This window comes from Theropithecus gelada, chromosome 16, assembly GCF_003255815.1.
Source record: "Theropithecus gelada isolate Dixy chromosome 16, Tgel_1.0, whole genome shotgun sequence".
Taxonomy (NCBI): Eukaryota; Metazoa; Chordata; class Mammalia; order Primates; family Cercopithecidae; genus Theropithecus; species Theropithecus gelada.
Genome location: NC_037684.1, coordinates 56,740,851 through 56,761,186, shown reverse-complemented (window position 1 = coordinate 56,761,186; position 20,336 = coordinate 56,740,851). Strand labels below are relative to the sequence as shown.

General features: G+C 56.2%; 1 protein-coding gene across 1 annotated transcript in view; it reads left to right on the top strand.

Annotated features, from left to right (window-relative positions):
- Positions 1-20,336, top strand: part of RPH3AL (rabphilin 3A like (without C2 domains)) — a 133,843-nt gene that overhangs the window by 93,815 nt on the left and 19,692 nt on the right. The window contains exon 6 of the mRNA XM_025362039.1: positions 10,057-10,231. Coding sequence (XP_025217824.1) covers positions 10,057-10,231 — 175 coding nt within the window. The remainder of the gene's footprint in view (positions 1-10,056; positions 10,232-20,336) is intronic.

Genomic DNA, 20,336 nt, shown 5'->3' with positions numbered 1-20,336 from the left:
CTGTCACCCAGGCTGGAGTGCTGTGGCCGGGTCTCAGCTCACTGCAAGCTCCGCCTCCCGGGTTCCCGCCATTCTCCTGCCTCAGCCTCCCGAGTAGCTGGGACTACAGGCGCCCGCCACCTCGCCCGGCTAGTTTTTTGTATTTTTTAGTAGAGACGGGGTTTCACCGTGTTAGCCAGGATGGTCTCGATCTCCTGACCTCGTGATCCGCCCGTCTCGGCCTCCCAAAGTGCTGGGATTACAGGCTTGAGCCACCGCGCCCGGCCGGGATCACATTTTTATAATGACCTTGACCCCTAGACCGCCCCGAGGAGAATGTTCCCACTATTCCGAGCAAACATTCCTTTTCAACTCTGAATTTCTCCAACCCTGTCACATTTTAATTTACCCAGCATTTGGGCCATGATGTTCTGGTGTAACTTTTAGTTTTTCCTGGAGTTTTTATTGACTGTGTTTCTTATTGACAACAGAATAATGAAACTTTACGTCCTCTTTTATGCAGTTTTTTATTTTACCATCTGTCGTGTGGAGCCTTCTGTTTTCCCGTGAGATCCCCTCCAGACCCCGGACTAGTTCCCGATTGCTGCCAGGAACTTCCCCTCAGCTCACCTTTTGAGGTGGAGACCGTTTCCAGGATCCTACGTTTTCCTCTTTCTTGTTTTTCACTGGTGTTTTTCTGGAACCCGTCCTTAAGTACTTCTTAAAAGGAGTGTGTGAGAGGGAAACTCAGCGTCCTTGCCAGTTTAAAAATGCCGGTATTCTGCCCTCCCATTGGGTTGATAGAATTCCAGATCCAGAGTCTTTCGGCAGCCACTGTTCCAGCGGCAGGTCCAAAGCGATTCTGAGCCTGCTTTCCTTATAGGTGGCCTATCTCTTCCCCGTTCGTCAACTCGAGCCACCGTAACGACGTACCACGGACTGAGCAGCGCAAACCGTGGGAATTTGCTTCTCACTGCTCTGGGGAGGGGGAAGATCAAGGGGCTGTTTCAGATCCCTGGTGACTTCAGATCCCTGGTGAGGGCTGTCTTTCTGGCTTGCAAGTGGCTGTGTTCCCGCTGTGCCCTCACAAGGCAGAGAGAGAGAGGACGCACATCCTCCTGGCGTCTGTCTCTTCATAAGGGCAGCAGTCACCCTCATGGCCTCATCTAAACCTAATTCCCTTCCCCAGGCCCATCGCCACTCACCAGCACGTGAGGGTTAGAGCTTCAACATGTGGATTTGGGGCACACAGTTCAGCCCCCGGCACCCCCGAAGAGCCTGTGCTTCTCCTAAGTAGCCTGAGTTACTGAAGCCTTGCAATTTGGATGTGTGTTCAGTTGACTATTTGTTGGGTATCTGCCGTGCGCTGGCACCTGCTGGGCGCTCTGCTGGGCTCCCACTGTCATGGAGCTTTCCCTGCAGCAGGAAACAGACACAGAAACAGGTGCTCCTAGTGCAGGGTGTGTGCGTAGCAGTGAGACATGGAAGATTCTGTCTGTGGAAGCTTCTGGATAAAAGTGATTTCCCAGAGGCTGGAGATGAGCTAGTCCAGGGAAGCAAGAAGTAACAACGTCTTCAAGAGGAGAGCTTAGTGTGGTTAAGGGAGTGAGAGCAGGTGTGCCTGGCGATGGGGTAGGGGGGTGAGAGGTGAGGCTGAGAGGGAGGCCGGGTCCTGGGGCGTTGTTGGCCTGCTGTGGAGTTTAACTTGCCTGTTACGGTTCCTGGGAGGCCAGCATTGTGAGTGTGTGTTCAGGTAACGGGGGAGGGAGGGGTACTGCCTCTGCTCTGCCCGAGAGGGTTGGCCTTGAAGAGATCTTTCACCGCAGTATAGACGGGAAGACCGCTGTGTCACAGGTCTTTCCCGTGGTTCTCCAGGACTGGTTCAGTCTGGAGCTTGTTAGGCAGACAGAGCGCAGTCTACCTCGAAGGCAAGGTCTCCCCTCTGTCCCCTGGAGACCTTTGCTTGCCCTTCGTTGTCCACGTGGCCAGTCAGTAACAAAGCAGGCTCCTCACTGGGTCCCGGGAATCCGGAGATGGCTCAGGCAGGGCCCTGCCCTTGAAGAGCTCACAGCCTCCTGCTCAGGAAGGTAGGTGAGTCAGCTCCAGCCCGGGCGTGGCGTGCTGTGCCAGTGGGACCACATGGCCTCCAGGAGTGTGGCAGAGGGACCCTGATTCTGCGCGAAGGGGCACCCACTGAAGGCCTCCAGGGGAAGCGCGGCTGCCTGTTAGAGATGCCGATGAAAGGCACTCCAGGGGAAAGGAACAGCAGGTGCACAGGCCACAGACCGTCCCCTGCTCTGACCCGTGGGGCTGGGGCACAGGTTGGACCCCGGGGCCAGTGGATAGGCTCACCTGAGCTCAAGCCAGGTGCACTCTCAGGGTGGCGTGGGAGAAGGCGTAACACATGGAAGGGGTGGAGCAATGGAAAGAGAGGGGTCTTCAGGCTCCCCCTGCCCCACCCTCTCGGGTGGCAGGTCCCTGAGACTCTTGTTTCCAGCGCCAGCCTGACAATTACCACCTTCTCCAGCCACAACCATTTAGGAAATGCTAGCGATTAGCCGTTGTTATGGTAATTAAAATTCCCTGGGAACAGCTGGGCGAATATCCATTCGTATCTGCAGTCAGATTGGCCGTGAGCTGACACGGTGATGCACACCCCCGAGCAGGGAGAGCAGCAGCACCAGGAGCATTTACTGCTGCCAGACACCCCGGCCACTGCCATGGCGGCTGTAGGTCTTTTCTCATTAAATGGCATTTTCAAGGCTGGCTGCTTTGCCGGCCTTATCACAGCAAACCACACGTGGGGAGCCGAGTGGGGTTTTGCAGAATTGCTCGGCTTCTCCAGAAAGGAACTGATTTTCAATCTGTGGGATGGCCTGGGGTGCGGGGGGGGGTTAATTCCCACAAGGGCTTTTCCTGCCACTGTTCCCTGTGGGGGGGGCGGGCTGGGGAGGGGCAGGTGTGGATGCCAGACAGCGGGTGATGGGCCCAGATGCACAGAGCAGAAGTCACGTGATTAAGGCCACCGAGGTGTGTTTTGCAGTGTAGGGGCGGGCCGCGAGGAGAGAGAAGGCCTGTGGGTTTGCATAGATTGGCCTGGGGGTGGGGGTTGCAGCTCAGAGCTCAGCCCAGCTGGGGTCGTTTGCACCTCACCTCACCAGACCTGCTCTCCCACGCGGAAGGCATTTTCCAAAATACTGACAGTGTGTTTTGTGCACGTCCGCATGGGTGCACCTCCCATACTGGCTGATACACCTGTGTGCTCCAGTCCCCGATGCTAGGACTTAGGAACTGCTGCTTCTCATGCTGGTCCAGATCACCGGCCACGCTGGGTGGTCAGGGTGAGTCCTCAGACCTTCCACCTGGACTCCAGCGACAGCACGAGAGAGTCGGAGCAGAGGCCCCGTTACGATGGACTCAGGGAATGGCTGATCCGTCGGGTGCTCGTGGCTGATCCGTCGGGTGCTCATGGACCTGCCCACAGATCCCCAGGGAGGAATGTGGCCTGCCCGGCCTGTGGGGTCCTTGCCCCTGCTGGGCATAGATATCAGGGTGAATCGTACGCAGTCGATGGGCTTTTTTTATAGTTCAAAAATGATTGACTTAGCCGGCTGTGGTGGCGTGTTCCTGTGGTCTGAGCTACTCGGGAGGCTGAGGTGGGAGGATTCCCTGAGCCCAGAGTGTCAAGGCTGCAGTGAGCCATGATCGTGCCACTGCACTCCAGCCTGGGCAATAGAGTGAGACCCTGTCTGAAAAAAAAAAAAAAAAAAAGGTTGACTACCCCCGAATGGCTGAGCACCAATGGCAGTTCAGCCTGATGCTTGGGGTCGTGTGATCTTTATCCGTCTTCCAAAAGAACTTTGCTGAGCAGCGATTGTCGAGTGGGGATGGGAGACAGACTGTTGCAGCAGGAGGCAAGGCTGAGGCACGGCTGGGGGCTCGTATATGCCAGGGGAGGCCAGGCAGCTAGGGAGGAGAGGCTGGGAGCACCCTGGGCAGTGAGGGAGGCTCACTGGGCTTTCCTCTGCACCAGCACACCCCCTCAAGCCCTTCCTCTCTATCCCTCTTTTAATCTGAAATAGGAAGTCCATTTGCTTAATTACAGGAGCTTGGGTGAAACCCCCCGGCCTCTTCCCCAGGAAGGTGGCAGACTGTAGGTTGAGACGTGTCGCAGCAAACGACGCACAGCTGCCAACACAGCCATTCAGCCAGCGTTTACTGAACACCTACGATGTGTCAGGCGTGTGCTAGGAGCTTGAAGACGGTGGTGAGCAAGACGGCTGTGATGCTGCCTCCTGCTTGGTGGGGCCTGGTGGGGGGACAGATGACAACAGAAGGACCAGCCAACAGGTGGAAGCATCCCACGCACCTATCAACAGATGACAAAATGTGATCTATCCGTGCAGGGGAACGTTGCTCAGTCTCGGGAAGGAAGGACATTCTGATATAGGCTCCCGCATGCGTGAACCCTGAAGAAGTGATGCCGAGTGAAATAAGCAGCAAAAAAGGACAGACACCGTGCAGCTCGCCTTATAGGACATGCATAGAGTAGTCATATTCCTAGGGTCGGACAAGGACAGACACCGTGCAGCTCGCCTTATAGGACGAACATAGAATAGTCATATTCCTAGGGACAGACAGCAGACTGGGGTGGCCAGGGCCCAGGGCGGCGGAGAGCTACTGCTTAGTGCTTACAGAGTTTCAGTTTTGCAAGATGAAGAGTCCTGGACACAGATTGCACTTAGGGTGACACATTTTATGTTATGAATATTTTAACACAATGAAAACATTTAAAATGTTTTTAAAAAGGACCATGCACACCCAGAGGCCAAACCGTGGTCCATGGCTACAAAGGAGAAGCCCAGAAGACCGTGAGGTGAGGACACGCTGGCACCGATGAGGTTACAGGAGGTTACAGTGTGTGGGAATGCAGCTCTGGGGCTTCTTAGTCTCTTCCCCTGACGCCTCACAACAGAGATGACTCAGCCACGTTGCCGCGTCACCCTGAGCATCAACCTGCCCGCTCTCCGTTAAACAGAGCCTTGACTGGCTGGGCGTGAGGTGGGGGCAGTGCCCTCAGCCCCGAGGCCTGTCCTAGAGGTGGTAGGGCAGCTCCATTGTTCGCCCTGCGCCCGTCACTCCGGTGACCTCACGTCCTGACGGACACCTCGCCCCAGGCCCACCATGGTTCCGTGGGAACCGCCCCCGATCAGGTCCACAGAGGAGGCCTTGGATTCCACCAGGGAGCGTACGCTGAGGTCCCCACCCTGAAAACACTCACTGGGGCCTCCTGGGAATGTGGCGTTTCCTCCTGGAGGGTGGCCTGACCGTGTCGTCATCTGAACACAGTTCTCGACCCTGCCGTCCCGCTGTGTGGAATACAGGCTGAGCACCATTAATCAGAAAACCCAAGGCTGAAACGCTCCAAAATCTAAAAGTCTTTGAGTGTGTGATGCTTCAAGAAATGCCCATTGGAGCATTCAGATTTCGGATGCTGAACTGGTTAAGTGTAATGCAGTTATCCTAAAATTCGAAAAAAGTCAAAATCGGAAGCACTTCTGTCCCAAGCATTTTGGGAAAGGGCAAAATCATCCCACGTTTCCTAAGGGCAATAACCGAAAACTGGCCCGATGTGGTGGGTACGGGTGATGGCAGTGGTGGGTACGGGGTGAGGGACGCGGGGGGTACGGGTGAGGGATGCGGTGGGTACGGGGTGAGGGATGTGGTGGGTACGGGGTGAGGGATGCGGTGGGTACGGGGTGACGGCCGCGGTGGGTACGGGTGAGGGATGAGATTGAAAACACGTGTCCCTCGGTGGGGCGCTGGATTAATTAAGTTTAATAAATCCAAACTGTGGAACAATTAGAAATGATGATGGAGAAATTATGAATCCGGAGTGACGGCGTGATGTGTAGTCAGGTGTTGAGGGGCGGGAGCAGGTGGCATCTACATTAGCCCAGTTTTCAAACAAACAAACAGTTTGCCCAGCCAGGGTGTGAGGAACTTCCCACCGCCACGCTCCGCAGGGCTGTCTGTGTGCAGTGATGTAATAGGTGGCCTAGTTTCATTTTGCTTTTTTGTTATTGTGCTCATTTTGTGTGCTAGGTATGTATTTTTCAGGAAGATAAAAAAAGGGAGAGGCTCATGCTTGTAATCCCAGCACTTTGGGAGGCTGAGGCGGGCAGATTGCTTGAGCCCAGGAGTTTGAGACCAGCCTGGGCAACATGGTAAAACCCCATCTCTACAAACAATACAAAGTTAGCTGGGTGTGTTGGCGCGCACCACCTACAGTCCCAGCTCCTCAGGAGGGTGAGGTGGGAAGATCCCCTGAGCCTGGGGCGGGGAAGGCTGTGGCGAGCTGATCGCACCACTGCACTCCAGCCTGGGTGACAGAGCAAGACGCGGTCTCAAAATAAAAATAAAAATAAAAAAGAGAAAGCTTCCGTGGCGGGTGGGGGAGACAGTGCGGTGTGCGGTTCAAAGCCTGCACAGGCCTCGCCGTCCACAGATGGCTCTTAAGGCCTTGCTTCATTGGTGTCCCCCGGCCCAGCCCACGGCGGAGGACAGGGGGGCGGCGCGCTCAGGGCAGGATGGGCACAGGGGGGTGGCGCGCTCAGGGCAGGATGGGCAGAGCCTTTGCTCATCAGTGGGAGGCTCAGCGAGCCCTTTGCCGGCACCCGTGGCCCCCGTGACCTCTCGGACTTGGGCACCTGCTCTAATGAGCCTCGCAGGAGCTCTCCAGAGACGGGGTAGCCTTGGTGGCTGCTCTGTGTTTGCTTCTTCCTCCTGTCGGGCAGTCCCCTCCGCTCTGGGGTCCTGCCTGTAGGACACTAAGAGTTCACACTGACGTCCAACCCACTGAGGGTTTATTCATCTGTAGTTTAGTGAGCATCTGCTTTGCGTCTGTAAACTGTTGGGTGAGACTCTGGGGCCTTCCGTGTGGACTAGAGGCCCATGGAATGGTGTGCTGGTCTTGGGGAAATTGCTGAACTTGTTGGAGCCTCAGTTTCCCCACCTGAAAAGTGGAGATAATAACCAAGCTTCTTTGAACCCTGTAATCACCGCATGCTTCTGGGAAGGTGGGAGGAGACTGGCTACTTTCCCACTTTGTGGATTTTTAGACCACGAGCCTTCATTACCCATTCAGATAAATATGTGTTGTAGGAAGGAGTCGAGAGGATCAGAAAGGGTTTTCCAAAGTGGGTGCCACGAAGCATCCATCCCACCAGACAGGCTCAGGCCGTTCAACAACCACACAAAAGCAGGCCCTTCGCACAGCGTGGCTGGGAAGGCCAGTGAGGGGTTCACGCCAGGGACCTCGTCTGGACTTGGCCGTCCGTGCCTGGTACTCTGAGCAGAAGGAGGTGCCCACAGCCCACTCGGCGGTGCAGACGCACATCACTCTATGAGTGGACGGTCGGTGCTGCTCAGTTAGGTGCGGAGTCTATGCAGACCCATTACTACGGTCGAGTTTCTCTAGGAACCATCCGGGCAGATTTTGGGTAGAGAGCACAGTGTGTTCTTTTGCCCCTGGGATGACCCTGTGCACCTGAGCTTAGTAAAGGCTCTGAGAAGTCCCGCAGCGGTGGAGCCCAGTCAAGGCTCTGAGAAGTCCCGCAGCGGTGGAGCCCAGTCAAGGCTCTGAGAAGTCCCGTAGCGGTGGAGCCTAATAAAGGCTCTGAGAGTTCCCGCAGCGGTGGAGCCTAGTAAAGGCTCTGAGAAGTCCTGCAGCAATGGAGCTTGGTTTAACCTAGTACTTTTCAAGTGTATGTGATTAGAAAACTTTTTTGGTTTTTTTTTGGCCTGGCTCTTGTTAATATCCCACAGTATTAACGTGCACAGGAAGTTTGGGGGGTGGGAAGCAATGTCTCAGAATCAGGTGGACTCTGGTCTTCTGGTTTTAAATTCTTCTAGTAGGGAATTGACCCACCGGTGATAACGCTGTTTGTGTTTGCCAGGTGGGAGGAGGGGGTGGCAGTGGTGCCCATGGGCCTCTCCTCTGTGGAGAGGCTGCTCTGTGCCTGGCACTGACCCTTGAGGCTTCACGGTCATTCTTGGGCCTGATCCTCAAGTCCTCCCCGTGAGATAAGCCTTGCTCCTGTGTTTGCCTAACGATGAAGAAACCGAGGGCCAGGGAGGCCAGTGTTTCCAAATCACACCGGTGCTGGGTGCCGGACCCCGGATTCAAATTCAGGACGTCAGCTCGGAACCTTGGCCTGCCCTTCTCTGAGAAGGGTCATGTCAGTTGAGGTTTTTGCAAAGTGTTCGTTTACAGGCTCCCACGTCTCCTGACTAAATACCCTGAATTTATTTCTTCATCAGAAAAGAGACTACACAGCATGTGGTGCTTTCGGAAGGAGGCATTAAAAATTTAGGGACCTTAACTCAGTGGCTGCTCTGAATTCCAATCGGTGGCTCCCTCTAAGACGCAGACCTTTCTGCTCCTGTGGGAGAGGCTGTCCCATCTGAGAAGCCTCAGAGAAGAGCCTCCAAGGGCTGTGCTGTGGCCCAGCCCGGCTCTCCCTCCAGCCTCTGTTGGTCCCCCCTGGAACCCTGAGCAGAAGGGACAGGAAGGAGGCAGGCAGGTGGCATCTTGTGAACACCTTCTGGGTGCCGTGTGCTCTGCTGAGCACTTCCAACTTTCTCAGAAGCTATCACATTCAATCAATTTAATCAATAAGGAAACAGGCTCAGAGAGGTTAAGTAACTCTCTCAAAGCCACACAGCGAGTGTGGGAGCTGCCATTGATCCAGCCTTGCTTCCAGGGACAGCAGGAGTGGGGAGCCTGGGTGTCCGAGCCGGGGGTGGTGGAGGAACAGAGGGACCCCTCAGAGCCCAAGGGGTTGTGCGTCTCAGACCAGAGCACCTCCCACCCTTTGAGTTCAGGGTGGGCATCCCTGGATTCCTGGGGCTCTGCCCGCCTTTGGGGATGTCTGGCCAGGTTTAGGGTGACTCCTCTCACCACTTCCCCAGGGCGGTGATAAAGGGATGCTCTGCACCTGCTTGGGCCCTGGTGGGCACCCTCTGACCCATCTGGCTCTCAGAGTTCCTGGGGACCACATGGGGTCAAGAGGGGCTCCTGGGAGGCTCAGGACCCAAGGAGGACAGAACTGAGGCAGGAAAGAGGGTGGAAAGTCAGTGGCTGTGCCCTGGGGGCAGCCAGAACAAGCCTAGAGCTTTGTGGCCGCTTCTGAGCCCCTCTCCCAAGAGACGGTGACAAACACGGCGAGAGGGGGTGACTCGACGAGAGGGGACTTGGGACAGCTGAGGAACCGCGCGTGTTGTCCTTGAGAAGCTGGGGGTCTGGGCGTGGCACCGAGGAGAGCTGGGGGCTGGGGAGGTGTCTGCAGGACCTCGCGGCTGGGAGGGTCCATCCCGTGCAGCCCTGTGCCTCGGGCCAGCAAGAGAAGGTGCCCGGGGGGTCAGCTGGCGGGAAGGAAGTGCCAGTCACTGGCAGATCTAGTGGAAACTCAGCAGTGCCTGGTGGCTTGTGGGCTTCCTGTCACTAGGAGTTTTCCAGCAGGAGCCGGACAGGCCTGGGGATGGGCAGGGGTCTGACTAGGCAATCTCTAGGATCCCGCGTTGTGGAGGAGACAGACGGTAACAGTGGTCAGTTTTCACAAACATTTCTCACGTGCCGGGCCCGTATGGAGGTCCCTGCTCTGCAAGAGAGAAGCAGGAGGACGTGGACTTGTCTTTAAAGCAGGCGTAGACCCAGGTGCAGCGGTCCTGGCTGCTGAGGAGGCTGAGGCAGGAGGACCGCGTGAGCCCAGGAGGTGGAGGCTGCATCACTGCACTCCAGCCTGCGCAACAGAGCAAGTCCTTAACTCTAAAATAAGGGAGAGAAAGAGGTAGAGAAAGAAGGTTTGGAGGGTTCATGGGACTTAGCTCCTGGTTGTCCTGAGTCCTGGGAAGGTGAGTGACAGCCCAGCCCATCGGCCGGGGAGGGCAGAGCCAGCGTTCCCGCTCCCACTCTGCGCCTAGCTCTGCGCGTCCTGCCTCCCGTCATCTGGGCGAGGAGCAGGAGGGGAGACTCCTCTGCGTCCTGTGCCCCAAGCAGCTCTCTCCCCAACGCAGGTCTGGAAGAGGTCGGGGGCCTGGTTCTACAAAGGGCTCCCCAAGTATATCTTGCCCCTGAAGACCCCTGGCCGAGCTGATGACCCCCACGTCCGACCTTTGCCGGTGGAACCCGCAGAGCGAGAGCCCAGAGGCTCCGAGACCGGCCGCATCTACACGTGGGCCCGAGGAAGAGGTAAGTCTCTCTGCGTGTCTCCCAGGACAGCCTGTAACGTCTGGGTCGTCAGGCAGATCGCAGGCACAAGGCCAGTCCCCCGTACCCTCCATCCACGTGGCTCATTCTGGGGACGCGTCCCCCCTCGTGCCCTCGGCTGCACACCTTCTCCTGAGTGAGCAGCGGGGACCTCCAGCCGGTGATGTTCGCTCTGTGCAGGGGAGCGGCCGGAGGGCCCACGGGGGGCACCTTCACATACAAGTTCTGATCTGGGGGCGAGGGTGCCGTGAGCGGCACTCTGCATCTTCACAGAAGTGGGATGTCAATTGAGGTTTTTTGCAAAGTATGAAACCTGCGTCCTTCCCAGGCGGGCCCTCACCCTCTCTTCCTGGCGCTTGTCTTGTGTCTCAGTAAGGGAGGACTCCTGGCTTCCTGGCCCTGATGAGTAAGGTGACTTTGTGCCCAGTGCCCCTGGGCATTCTGGTGGCTGCACTAAGGTGTGTGTGTCCCAGGCGGCCTCCCACTTGGCAGTGATGGTGGCACCTGGTTGTGGGCCGCTCTCCGCAGTTTTCATGATGCTTTGATGTTTGTGGTTTTATTTTCAAAGTTCCTGTCTCACAACAGGCTCGGAAGGTGGACAGGGTGGTTATTTAACGACTGCGTTTTACAGACGGGTGTACCTGTGGCTCAGAGGAGAGGAGGGACTCTCTCAGCAGGCGTGTGGCCGAGCTGGGATCCAAGGGCAGGCTCTCGCCCTCTCTGGTGTCCGGGTCCTCTTGCTCTGAAGTGCTCACGTTTCAGCCGAATATTTGGAGTCTGAGGGTCTTAGATGAGACAGGCAGAGCGGGAGATGGAGGCTCATTCGGATCATGGCTCATCTTGGAGGAATGGACCCGGGACAATAGACCTGGTGGCCGCTGCTCAGGGACTGTGGAACATCTTGGTCTTTGGTTGTGACCTGACGTCTGACCATCTTTATGTCATTCAGGCTTTTTTTCTTGCTACAAAAGTAATGCGTGTTTAGCACAAACATGTGAAAGTTGCCCAGTGATGTATGTATAAGTACAAATCCCTCATCCCTGGACCTCCCAGGTAGATCGGCGTCCGTTTGTCCTCAGCACCCCGGTGCCCTCGTAGCAGCCGCTCCTCGCTGGTCCTACCGGACGCCGTGGACGCCTCTGCGGCTGTGAATTCAGCCCGTGACATCGCTGCCATGCACAGACTTTTGTGGGGACCGTGGGATGCAGTGCAGTGTGGACCCAGCCTGGAACTGAGTGTCCGATTGGCTGGGGAAGGGGCGTCCTCCACCTGGTGCCTCTGCCTGGCACCCTCGGAGCCCAGGCTTTCTCCTGCTGACCCCTGAGGTTTGTCCACGTCCCGCAGACAGTGGGAGCAGAAGCTGGTGGACACCTGCGGGTTTAAAATGCTGCTTGGAGCCAGTAGAGCAGGGGAGGCTGAAGGCCTGTGGGGCAGCTGCAGCCTACGCCCCCCTTCCAGAGCTGTCACCAAGTCAGGGCACACGCACACGCTCACACCTACATACACACATCCATATAGACATATACTCACACACCCCACACACACACTGACATCCACATCCATACACCCTCACACTTACACACACATCCACATCCACACATGCTCGCTCACACCCACACACACACAATCCACATTCACACACGCTCACACCCCACATACACATACATCCACATCCACACACGTTCACTCACACCCACACACACACTGACATCCACATCCACACACGCTAACACCTACACACATCCACATGCACACACACTGACATCCACATCCACACACGCTCGCTCACACACACACAATCCACATCCACACACGCTCGCTCTCACACACACAATCCACATTCACACACGCTCACACCCCACATACACTGACATCCACATCCACACACGCTCACACCTACACACACCCACATGCACACACAAGCTCGCACACTTGCACTCACACACACACGCACACATTCACACGTGCGCACACACACTGGCTTTACACACACACTCCCATGCACATGAGCACGCCCTGGGAGGAGCAGAGCCCCCTCCCCTCAGCCACGCAGATTTGCCTTTTAATTCCGTGGGCGAGGAGGGCAGGGGCCCCCACTCTTGCAACAGACACTGTTTATTAACTGACTTTGCACAGAGGCCAGGCCAGACAGTGTGGAGGCTCCCTTGTGTGAACTTGTGATGCCTCCAAGGCACCGACTGCAAACCCCCTCAGGACCCTCCGTGCCAGGCTCTGTGCCACGCACATCGCGGCCCTGTGGTTGTCCAGTGACCCATGTGATGTGTGTCAGCCCCCAGGCAGCAGGGCGGTCAGGGCTGGTGGCCAGGCTGCTCGTGGCGGCTCAGGAGGCATCTGTGGCCACACGTGGGTGGAGGGGGCACTGCCTGGGAGGCAGGAAGGAGGGAGATAGTTTCTGTGCCCAGAAGGCAAAGTGCCAGGTGTGCAGGGCGACTGCGGAGGACCATGCTTAGGGGATGGCTTCTGGCCTGCCTCTGGCCTGTTCCTGAGCAGCCGCGATGTGCCCTCTGATTAGCCTGTGCCAAAGCCAAGGCGTGTGCCTTCTGACTGAGTGGTGCCTTGGCCATCCCAGACCTGGCTGTGTACCTGCAGGGGTACACGGGGTGGCTGCTGGGTGCCTGTGGGAGGCCAGAGGACCCTGCCCGGCTGGAACTGTCCGTACAGCAGCAGTCCTGAGCCTGGGGGTGGGGGCAGAAGCCTGCCCGGGGACTGGCCTTGCTAGCCCTTCTGTGCGTTTGTGTGATCCACAGGGCCTCACGATAAAGTCCTTGGCAGCCTTTGCGGGGGGCTCAGCCTTGCCTGCCTCTAGGAAGACCCCGTAAGCTGCCGGAGGCTGCTGCCTGACTGCCCTTTCCTTCTCAGGCTGGTCTCACAGCTGTCAGGCTCCTGCAGAAGATGGCCCTCAGCGGGCAGTGCTGGGAGACTGGCACGGGGACTGGGCCCGTCTGGTTTGCTGACTGAGGACCCCACTGTTGTTTTTCTGCCCCTGAGAGTGGCATCCCTGCACCACCCCCAGCCCCACCAGCATGGGCACCCCAATGCTAGGCAGCTATAGCTGGGCTCAGGGCTGCAGCTGTGTGCCACGTCAGAGCCCGTCTGACAAGCACAGCCCTCACGGCACCAGACTCAGCCCAAACTGTGCTCAAGGGGAAGCAGAGTGGCCAGCACTGAGGCGTGGTCCCCCAGCACCCTGGAAAGTCCAGGGGGGCAGCGCCGGGTCTGTCCTGAACAGGCTGATTCCTCAGCACGTGGCAGGGAGCAGGCACGGGATAGATACTTATTAACACGAGTGAACAGACGAATGGACGAGCCGCCCACACACTCCTGAATGCCTGAAAGGCCTGCGGAGAGCTTTTCATTGAGGCCGGCCGGCTCCTCCGGGTCGGGGTCTGCTGGAAAGTCCCAGGAGATACTCAGAGGCTGTGAAAACCTCCCTCTGCTCTCACCAGATGCTGTTCCTCCCGGGACACAGCATGGCCTCCTCCTGCCCCAGAGCCCCTGTCACTGGCCTGGAGCCCATCACAGCGCCAGCTCGCTCGCGCTCTCAGCCTCTCTCTAAGCCTCTTTGCCACCTCCATCCATCTCTCTCTCTCTCTCTCTCTCCCCCCACTCCCTTCCTCTCCCCTTCCCTCTCCCTCTCCCTCCCCCTCTCCCTCCTCCGTCCCTCTCCCCTTCCCTCTCCCCCTCCCTCTCCCCCTCCCTCTCCCTCCCTGTCACCCCCTCCCTCTCCCCACACCCCCTCCCTCCCACCACCCACATCCCTTAGGCTCATACACCTGCAGCTCCCAACTCCTTCAGCTTCTTCTCCCTGCATCCCAGCCCACCCTATTTTCTTTCTCATGCGCTTTTGGAAGAGGAAGGGTAACCAATGGATACTACAAGTCGTGAACTTTTCAACCCACAGAGCAATTGGGTGAAAAGCATTGACGTTGCTGAGGTGGGTTCCTTTGTCTTACTCCTTTAAGTAATTTTTGTTAATGGTTTTTCTTTTTGAGACAGTCTTGCTCTGCCACCCAGGCTGGAGTGCAGCGGTGTCATCTTGGCTCACTGCAACCTCCACCTCTCGGGTTCAAGCAATTCTCATGTCTTAGCCTCCTGAGTAGCTGAGGTTACAGGCGTGCACCACCAAACCCGGCTAATATTTGTAATTTTAGTAGAGACGGGGTTTCACCATGTTGGCCAGGCTGGTCTCAAACCCCTTGGCCTTAAACAATTCGCTGGCCTCGGCCTCCCACAGTGCTGGGATTGGAGCGTGAGCCACTGTGCCAGGACTTTCTTTGTTTATTTTTAATTACAAAAGAATACATGACATATTTTAGCAAGTTAATTCAAACGGTGTATGAAAAAGAAAAAAGTCTTCTCCCTCCCCTCATCTCCAAACCGTTTCTCTGTGTTCCTACAAACCTGTACTTGATAAAGGGGTGGGTGTTTTTTTTTGGCTTTTGTTTTAGCAATAAAAATAGGCTTTCTTCACTTAAAAGAATAGCATGAGCATCCCTCCAGGGCAACAGATAGAGATTTTACATTGTTCATTTTCGTGGCTGAGTAAAATCCCACAATATAGTGTATTATAATGTGATTAATCACCTACTGATGGACATGGAGATCAATTTCTAGTTTTTTTTTTTTCCTTTTTTTTTTTTTTTAATTTTAGAGTCAGGGTATTGCCCTGTCACCCAGGCTGGAGTGTCGTGGTGCAATCATGGCTCACTGCAGCCTTGACCTCCTGGGCTCCTGTGATCCTCCTACCTCAGCACCCCCGGTAGCTGGGACTACAGGTGCACACTGTTGTACCCAGCAAACTTTTAAATTCGTATGTTTTTGTAGAGATGGACGTCTCACTATGTTGTCCAGGCTGGTCTTGAAATCCTGAGCTCAGGCTGTCCACCCACCTTGGCCTCCCAAAGTGCTGGAATTACAGGCACGAGCCACCATCCTTGGCCAACAAGATGATTTTTTTTTTTTTTTTTTTTTGAGGTGGAGTCTCACTCTGTCACCAGGCTGGAGTGCAATGGCACGATCTTGGCTCACTGCAACCTCTGCCTCCCAGGTTCAGCCAATTCTCCTGCCTCAACCTCCTGAGTAGCTGGGACTACAGGCATGTTCCACCACGCCCAGCTAATTTTTTGTAATTTTAGTAGAGACAGGGTTTCACCATGTTAGCCAGGCTGGTCTCAATCTCCTGACCTCGTGATCTGCCAGCCTCAGCCTCCCAAAGTGCTGGGATTACAGGTGTGAGCCACCGCGCCCGGCCTAAAATGATTTTTAAATATTCATAAGGACACAAGTGTTCACAGGAGCATTATAACCAAAGAGTGGCAACAACTCATACGTCCATCAACTGATGAATGGGCAGAATGTGGCGTAATCACACAGTGGAACGTTATTCAGTCATAAAAAGGAGGGAAGGGCTGATCCACGCTGTAGCCTGGATGAACCTTGAAAACACCATGCGAAGTGAGCGAAGCCGGGGACAAAACGCCACGTGGTGTGTGATCCAATCTCACGTATACGAGCTGGCGGGAACAAGCCAATGCACAGAGGCAGAAGGTCGGTGGGTGGTGGCCAGGGCTTGGGGAGAATGGGGAGGGCAACGCGGGCACAGGGTTTCCCTCAGAGCTGATGGAAATGCTCTGAAACTAGATGGTGGTGGTTACACAAATGTGTGGCTACACGAAAAACCACTGGGTTGTGTACTTTCTAAAGGTACATTTTATGGCATATAAATTATGTTTCAATTTTTAAAATTCGTAAGGTAGAGAATAGCTTAACAACAAAAATCATTTTTTTTTTTTTGAGATGGAGTTTTGCTCTTGTCACCCAGGTCGGAGTGCAGTGGTGCGATCTCGGCTCACTGCAACCTCCGCCTCCCGGGTTCAAGTGATTCTCCTGCCTCAACTTCCCGAGTAGCTGGGATTACAGGTGCCCGCCACCACGCTTGGCTGATTTTGTATTTTTAGTAGAGATGGGGTTTCTCCGTGTTGGCCAGGCTGGTCTTGAACTCCTGACCTCAGGTGATCCACCCACCTTGGCCTCCCAAAGTGCTGGGATTATAGGCGTGAGCCATCGCACCCGGCCAAAAAACACTTTTTAAGAATAGCAAGGGTAGGCTGGGTACACTGGCTCATGCCTGTAATCCCAGCACTTTGGGAGGCCAGGGCAGGAGGATTGCTTGAGTCAAGAGTTCAAGACTAGCCTGGGCAACATAAAGAGACACTGCCTCTACAGACAAATTTTTAAAACTTAGCTGGGTGTGGTGGCACATACCTAGTCCCAGCTACTCAGGAGGCTAAGGTGGGAGGATCACTTGAGCCCAGGAGCTTGAAGCAGCAGTGAGCTGAGACCACACCACTGCACTCCAGCCTGGGTGAAAGAGTGAGACCCGTGTCTCGCAAAAAACAAAACAGAATCGCAGGAGTAGTGGAAAGAACTGTCCAGCCACATTGTAAAGCTTTCTATAAAGTTACTGTATTCAGTAAGAACAGTATAGTATTGGCATCAGGACAAACAGAATATTTATTTGCAGAATTAATCAATAGACAAGTGAAATAGACAAGAATAGAGAAACGGTAGCCTGAGAATGTATGGGCGCCAGCCATAAGTTGCTTTTCAACTCAGTGAGAAGCTAACACAGCTGTCTTAAAATGGAGCTGGTGCAATTAGATTTCTTTCTCCTTCTAGGTGTATCCAGAAACACATCACACATAGATAAGATCGAAATGTTAAAAATAACACAGTGAAAGTGTTAGGGAAAGAGGAGACGTGTTCCCGTCCTCTGTGTTACCTCAGGGAGAGCCAGCGACTGCGCTGCAGACGCAGGACAGGTGCGCTGACTACCTGAGTTTGCTGCTCTCTCCCTCCCCTGGACGCTGGGTATTGATTCTGGCCGAGGATTTGCCTGCATCCCCCTGGTGGGTCTCAGCAGGGCATCCTTTCTTTCCCCAGGAGGGGTCGGGGAACGGCATGGCCTGAGTCCCTCTTGGTACCCGGCCCCAGGGTCTGCCTCTGAGCAGTGTCTCTCCCCCTCCACCCGATCCCTGCCAACAGTGTGTGCTCTGCCCTGCCCTTCCTGGCACATCGTTGCGCGTATATGACAGCAGTAAAATCATCTTTTGCATGCGGCCTGGTCTCTTCGGTCCCCCGTGGTATATGAGGTGTAAATGGTGGCACCGGTGCTGCAGGTTCTGGGGTTGTGACACCGTTAGAGCTGGGCTCAGCCCCTCTGCAGGCTTCTTTCCTTCGAGCTGGATTCCTACCCTATGCACAGAGAGAGAGCTGCTGGGGATGGGACTGGAGAGTAGCCACACCAGCCTGGCATATCTGAGTAGCGAGAGTACATCTTTTCCTGATAAAATACGGAGCTCAGAGGCAGGAGCGACGGCTTCGGTTCGGCAGCTCAGCGACGCCAGGACAGACGTCTTTGCAATTCTTCTGTTTCCCTCATGGTCGCAAGACGGGTGCTGCAGTTCCAGCTGTCACTGTAAAGAAGGGAACGATAGAGGCGTGGCTGGAGGAGCAAGGCTGCCTGGAGTCGTTATGCTGGATTCTCAGATGGAACGTTCTTCGCCTCCGATGCCGAGGACAGTTAGCAGCCTCCAGAGCTGTGATCCAGCGGCACCGCTGCCTGGGTCGGCCCCAGAGGGAGTTAGTTCCTTCTTTTATTTTCTTCCCTCCCTCCCTCCCTCCCTTCAAGACAGGGTTTCACTCCGTCACCCCGGCTGGAGTGCAGCGGCTCCGTCTCAGCGAACTGCACACTCGGCTTCCCGGGCTCGAGCAATCCTCCCACCTCCGCCTCCCCAGTAGCTGGCCGTGTGCTACCGCACCTGCTAATGAGTTTGTATTTGCAGAGATGAGGTGCTTCCACGTTGCCCAGGCTGGTCTCGAACTCTTGAGCTCAAGGGATCCGCCCGGCTCAGCCTCCCAAAATTCTGGTATTGCAGGTGTGAGCCACCGCACCTGGCCTGCTCTGTCATTTCTGTCTGCCTTTCTCAGCTGCGACTGAGTGCCTGACACCAGGGCCCTGAAGCCTGTGTTCAGAGGGCTTTTCTGGGACACATGTCCTTCTCTCAGGTGGGAGCCAGGACCTCTGGATTCATGCGGTTTTACCATGTGGACCTCGGCCCGGGATCCTGGGGTATCTTCGAAAGCCTTGTCACTGGGCTGTGGCCTGGCCAGGTTTGGGGAGGCCTTCCCACTTTGCCCAGCACCATAAAAAGCCCTGCTAACAGGGTGGAAATACCCATTTCCTCCTCACGTCCACACGCCCGTAGAGAGGAACCAGAAAGCTCCCAGGCTGGGGTACAGGCACCTCCTTTTCCTTTCTCTGCTGAGGCCTGGGTCATCGTCCCTCCTCAGGCCTCTGTGCAGGAATCCTGCTGCCTCCCACCCTCCGTCCTTCCCCAGAGGGCAGCGCAGGCCTCCTGGGGGGCTTTGAACAGGGTGGCACACAGGTCCCTTCAAGATCTGTCCCAGAACAGGGTGGCACACCGGTTCCCTTCAAGGTCTGTCCCAGAACAGGGTGGCACACCGGTTCCCCTCAAGGTCTGTCCCAGAACAGGGTGGCACACGGGTTCCCCTCAAGGTCTGTCCCAGAACAGGGTGGCACACTGGTTCCCTTCACGGTCTCTTCCAGAAAAGCTCTTCCAGGCTTTGGATTTGTCCCAGATGAGGAATTTCAAGGAAAACGGGAGTTTCACGATCACTTCAGTGGCTCACGTGATGTCAGACAGGTTTTAAAAATCCTGAACTGTGGTCCTTTTCGTGGTAGGGTGAACGTAAACTTGAGGGTTCTGTGTGGGTTGGACAGTCTGGTTCAGCTCAGGCCACAGATGTTGACGGGGGCCGCCCTTCCCCGGTGAGCCCCCCACTAACCTGCCGCCCCCAGCCCACGCCCTCTACCTGTCTTCCTGGAAAAGCCGAGTTCCTCCGAGCTGTGCTGGCCCCAGCGCTCTGTGACTCACGGCCGTTAACCCAGCCGATGCTCAGAGCAGCCTCCAGGGCAGCTACAGACGGTGGAATCGACTGCTCATGACGGATGAGGAGGGGAAGCCTGGCCAGGGTCCTGTGGGCGGCCAGGCTGTGCCCGAGAGGACCCGGGATCCCGGCTTCCGAATCCCATGCGTGCCCCGCCGTGGGAGAACCCGTGTGGAGTGAGGCTCTCGCTCGGCTCCTCACGGTCACTGGCTCTTTCTGTTCTGACTGTTGGGAGTTTTTGGTTGTGAGGATCACGGACCTGAGGAAGGTTGTCCCAGAAGCAGGGCGGGAGACGGAGGGCGGGAGGCGGAGGGCGGGAGGCGGAGGCTGGCGAGGCCACAAGGAGACAGACGGGGGCTGAGCTGCTTCTACTTGTGCCAGCTCCATGCTCCCGACGCCCAGTCTGCAGCCTGCCCACCCTCCAAGCCAACACCTGCCCCGCCCCACCCCGCTCTCAGGACCCCACGCCCATACTTGGGAGAAGCAGCGATTGGCCCAGTTATTTCTCTTCAGTGTTCGATAGTCAGACATAACGGACGGCGTCGCCGGCTAAGGCCACTTTTCCCAGAGCAGAGCTGAGGCAGAGCAGGGGACATTTAGGCTTCGTTGATCAACAGCCATCCAACCACAGAACTGGGCGTTTCGCATCTGACGGAGGAGTGAGCTCCCTGTCAATGGGAGCATTCAAGCCCAGAGGCAGGACATTAGAGTGGGGGTCCTGCGGGTCAGAAGCTATGAGAAGCTCACCGTGGGCTGGCACTGTGTGTCGAGTTATGCCCAGGTTGGGAGCAGGGCTGGCGCAGGGCGAGGCCTTCTGTGCTGCAAGATCAGGGAAGCCACGTGGCCGACCCGAGCTTCAGACCCGGGACCCATCTTGTGAGTGCGGAGCCACCGCCGACCCGAGCTTCAGACCCAGGACCCATCTTGTGAGTGCGGAGCCACCGCCGACCCGAGCTTCAGACCCAGGACCCGTCTTGTGAGTGCGGAGCCACCGCCGACCCGAGCTTCGAACCCGGGACCCGTCTTGTGAGTGCGGAGCCACCGCCGACCCGAGCTTCGGACCCGGGACCCGTCTTGTGAGTGCGGAGCCACCGCC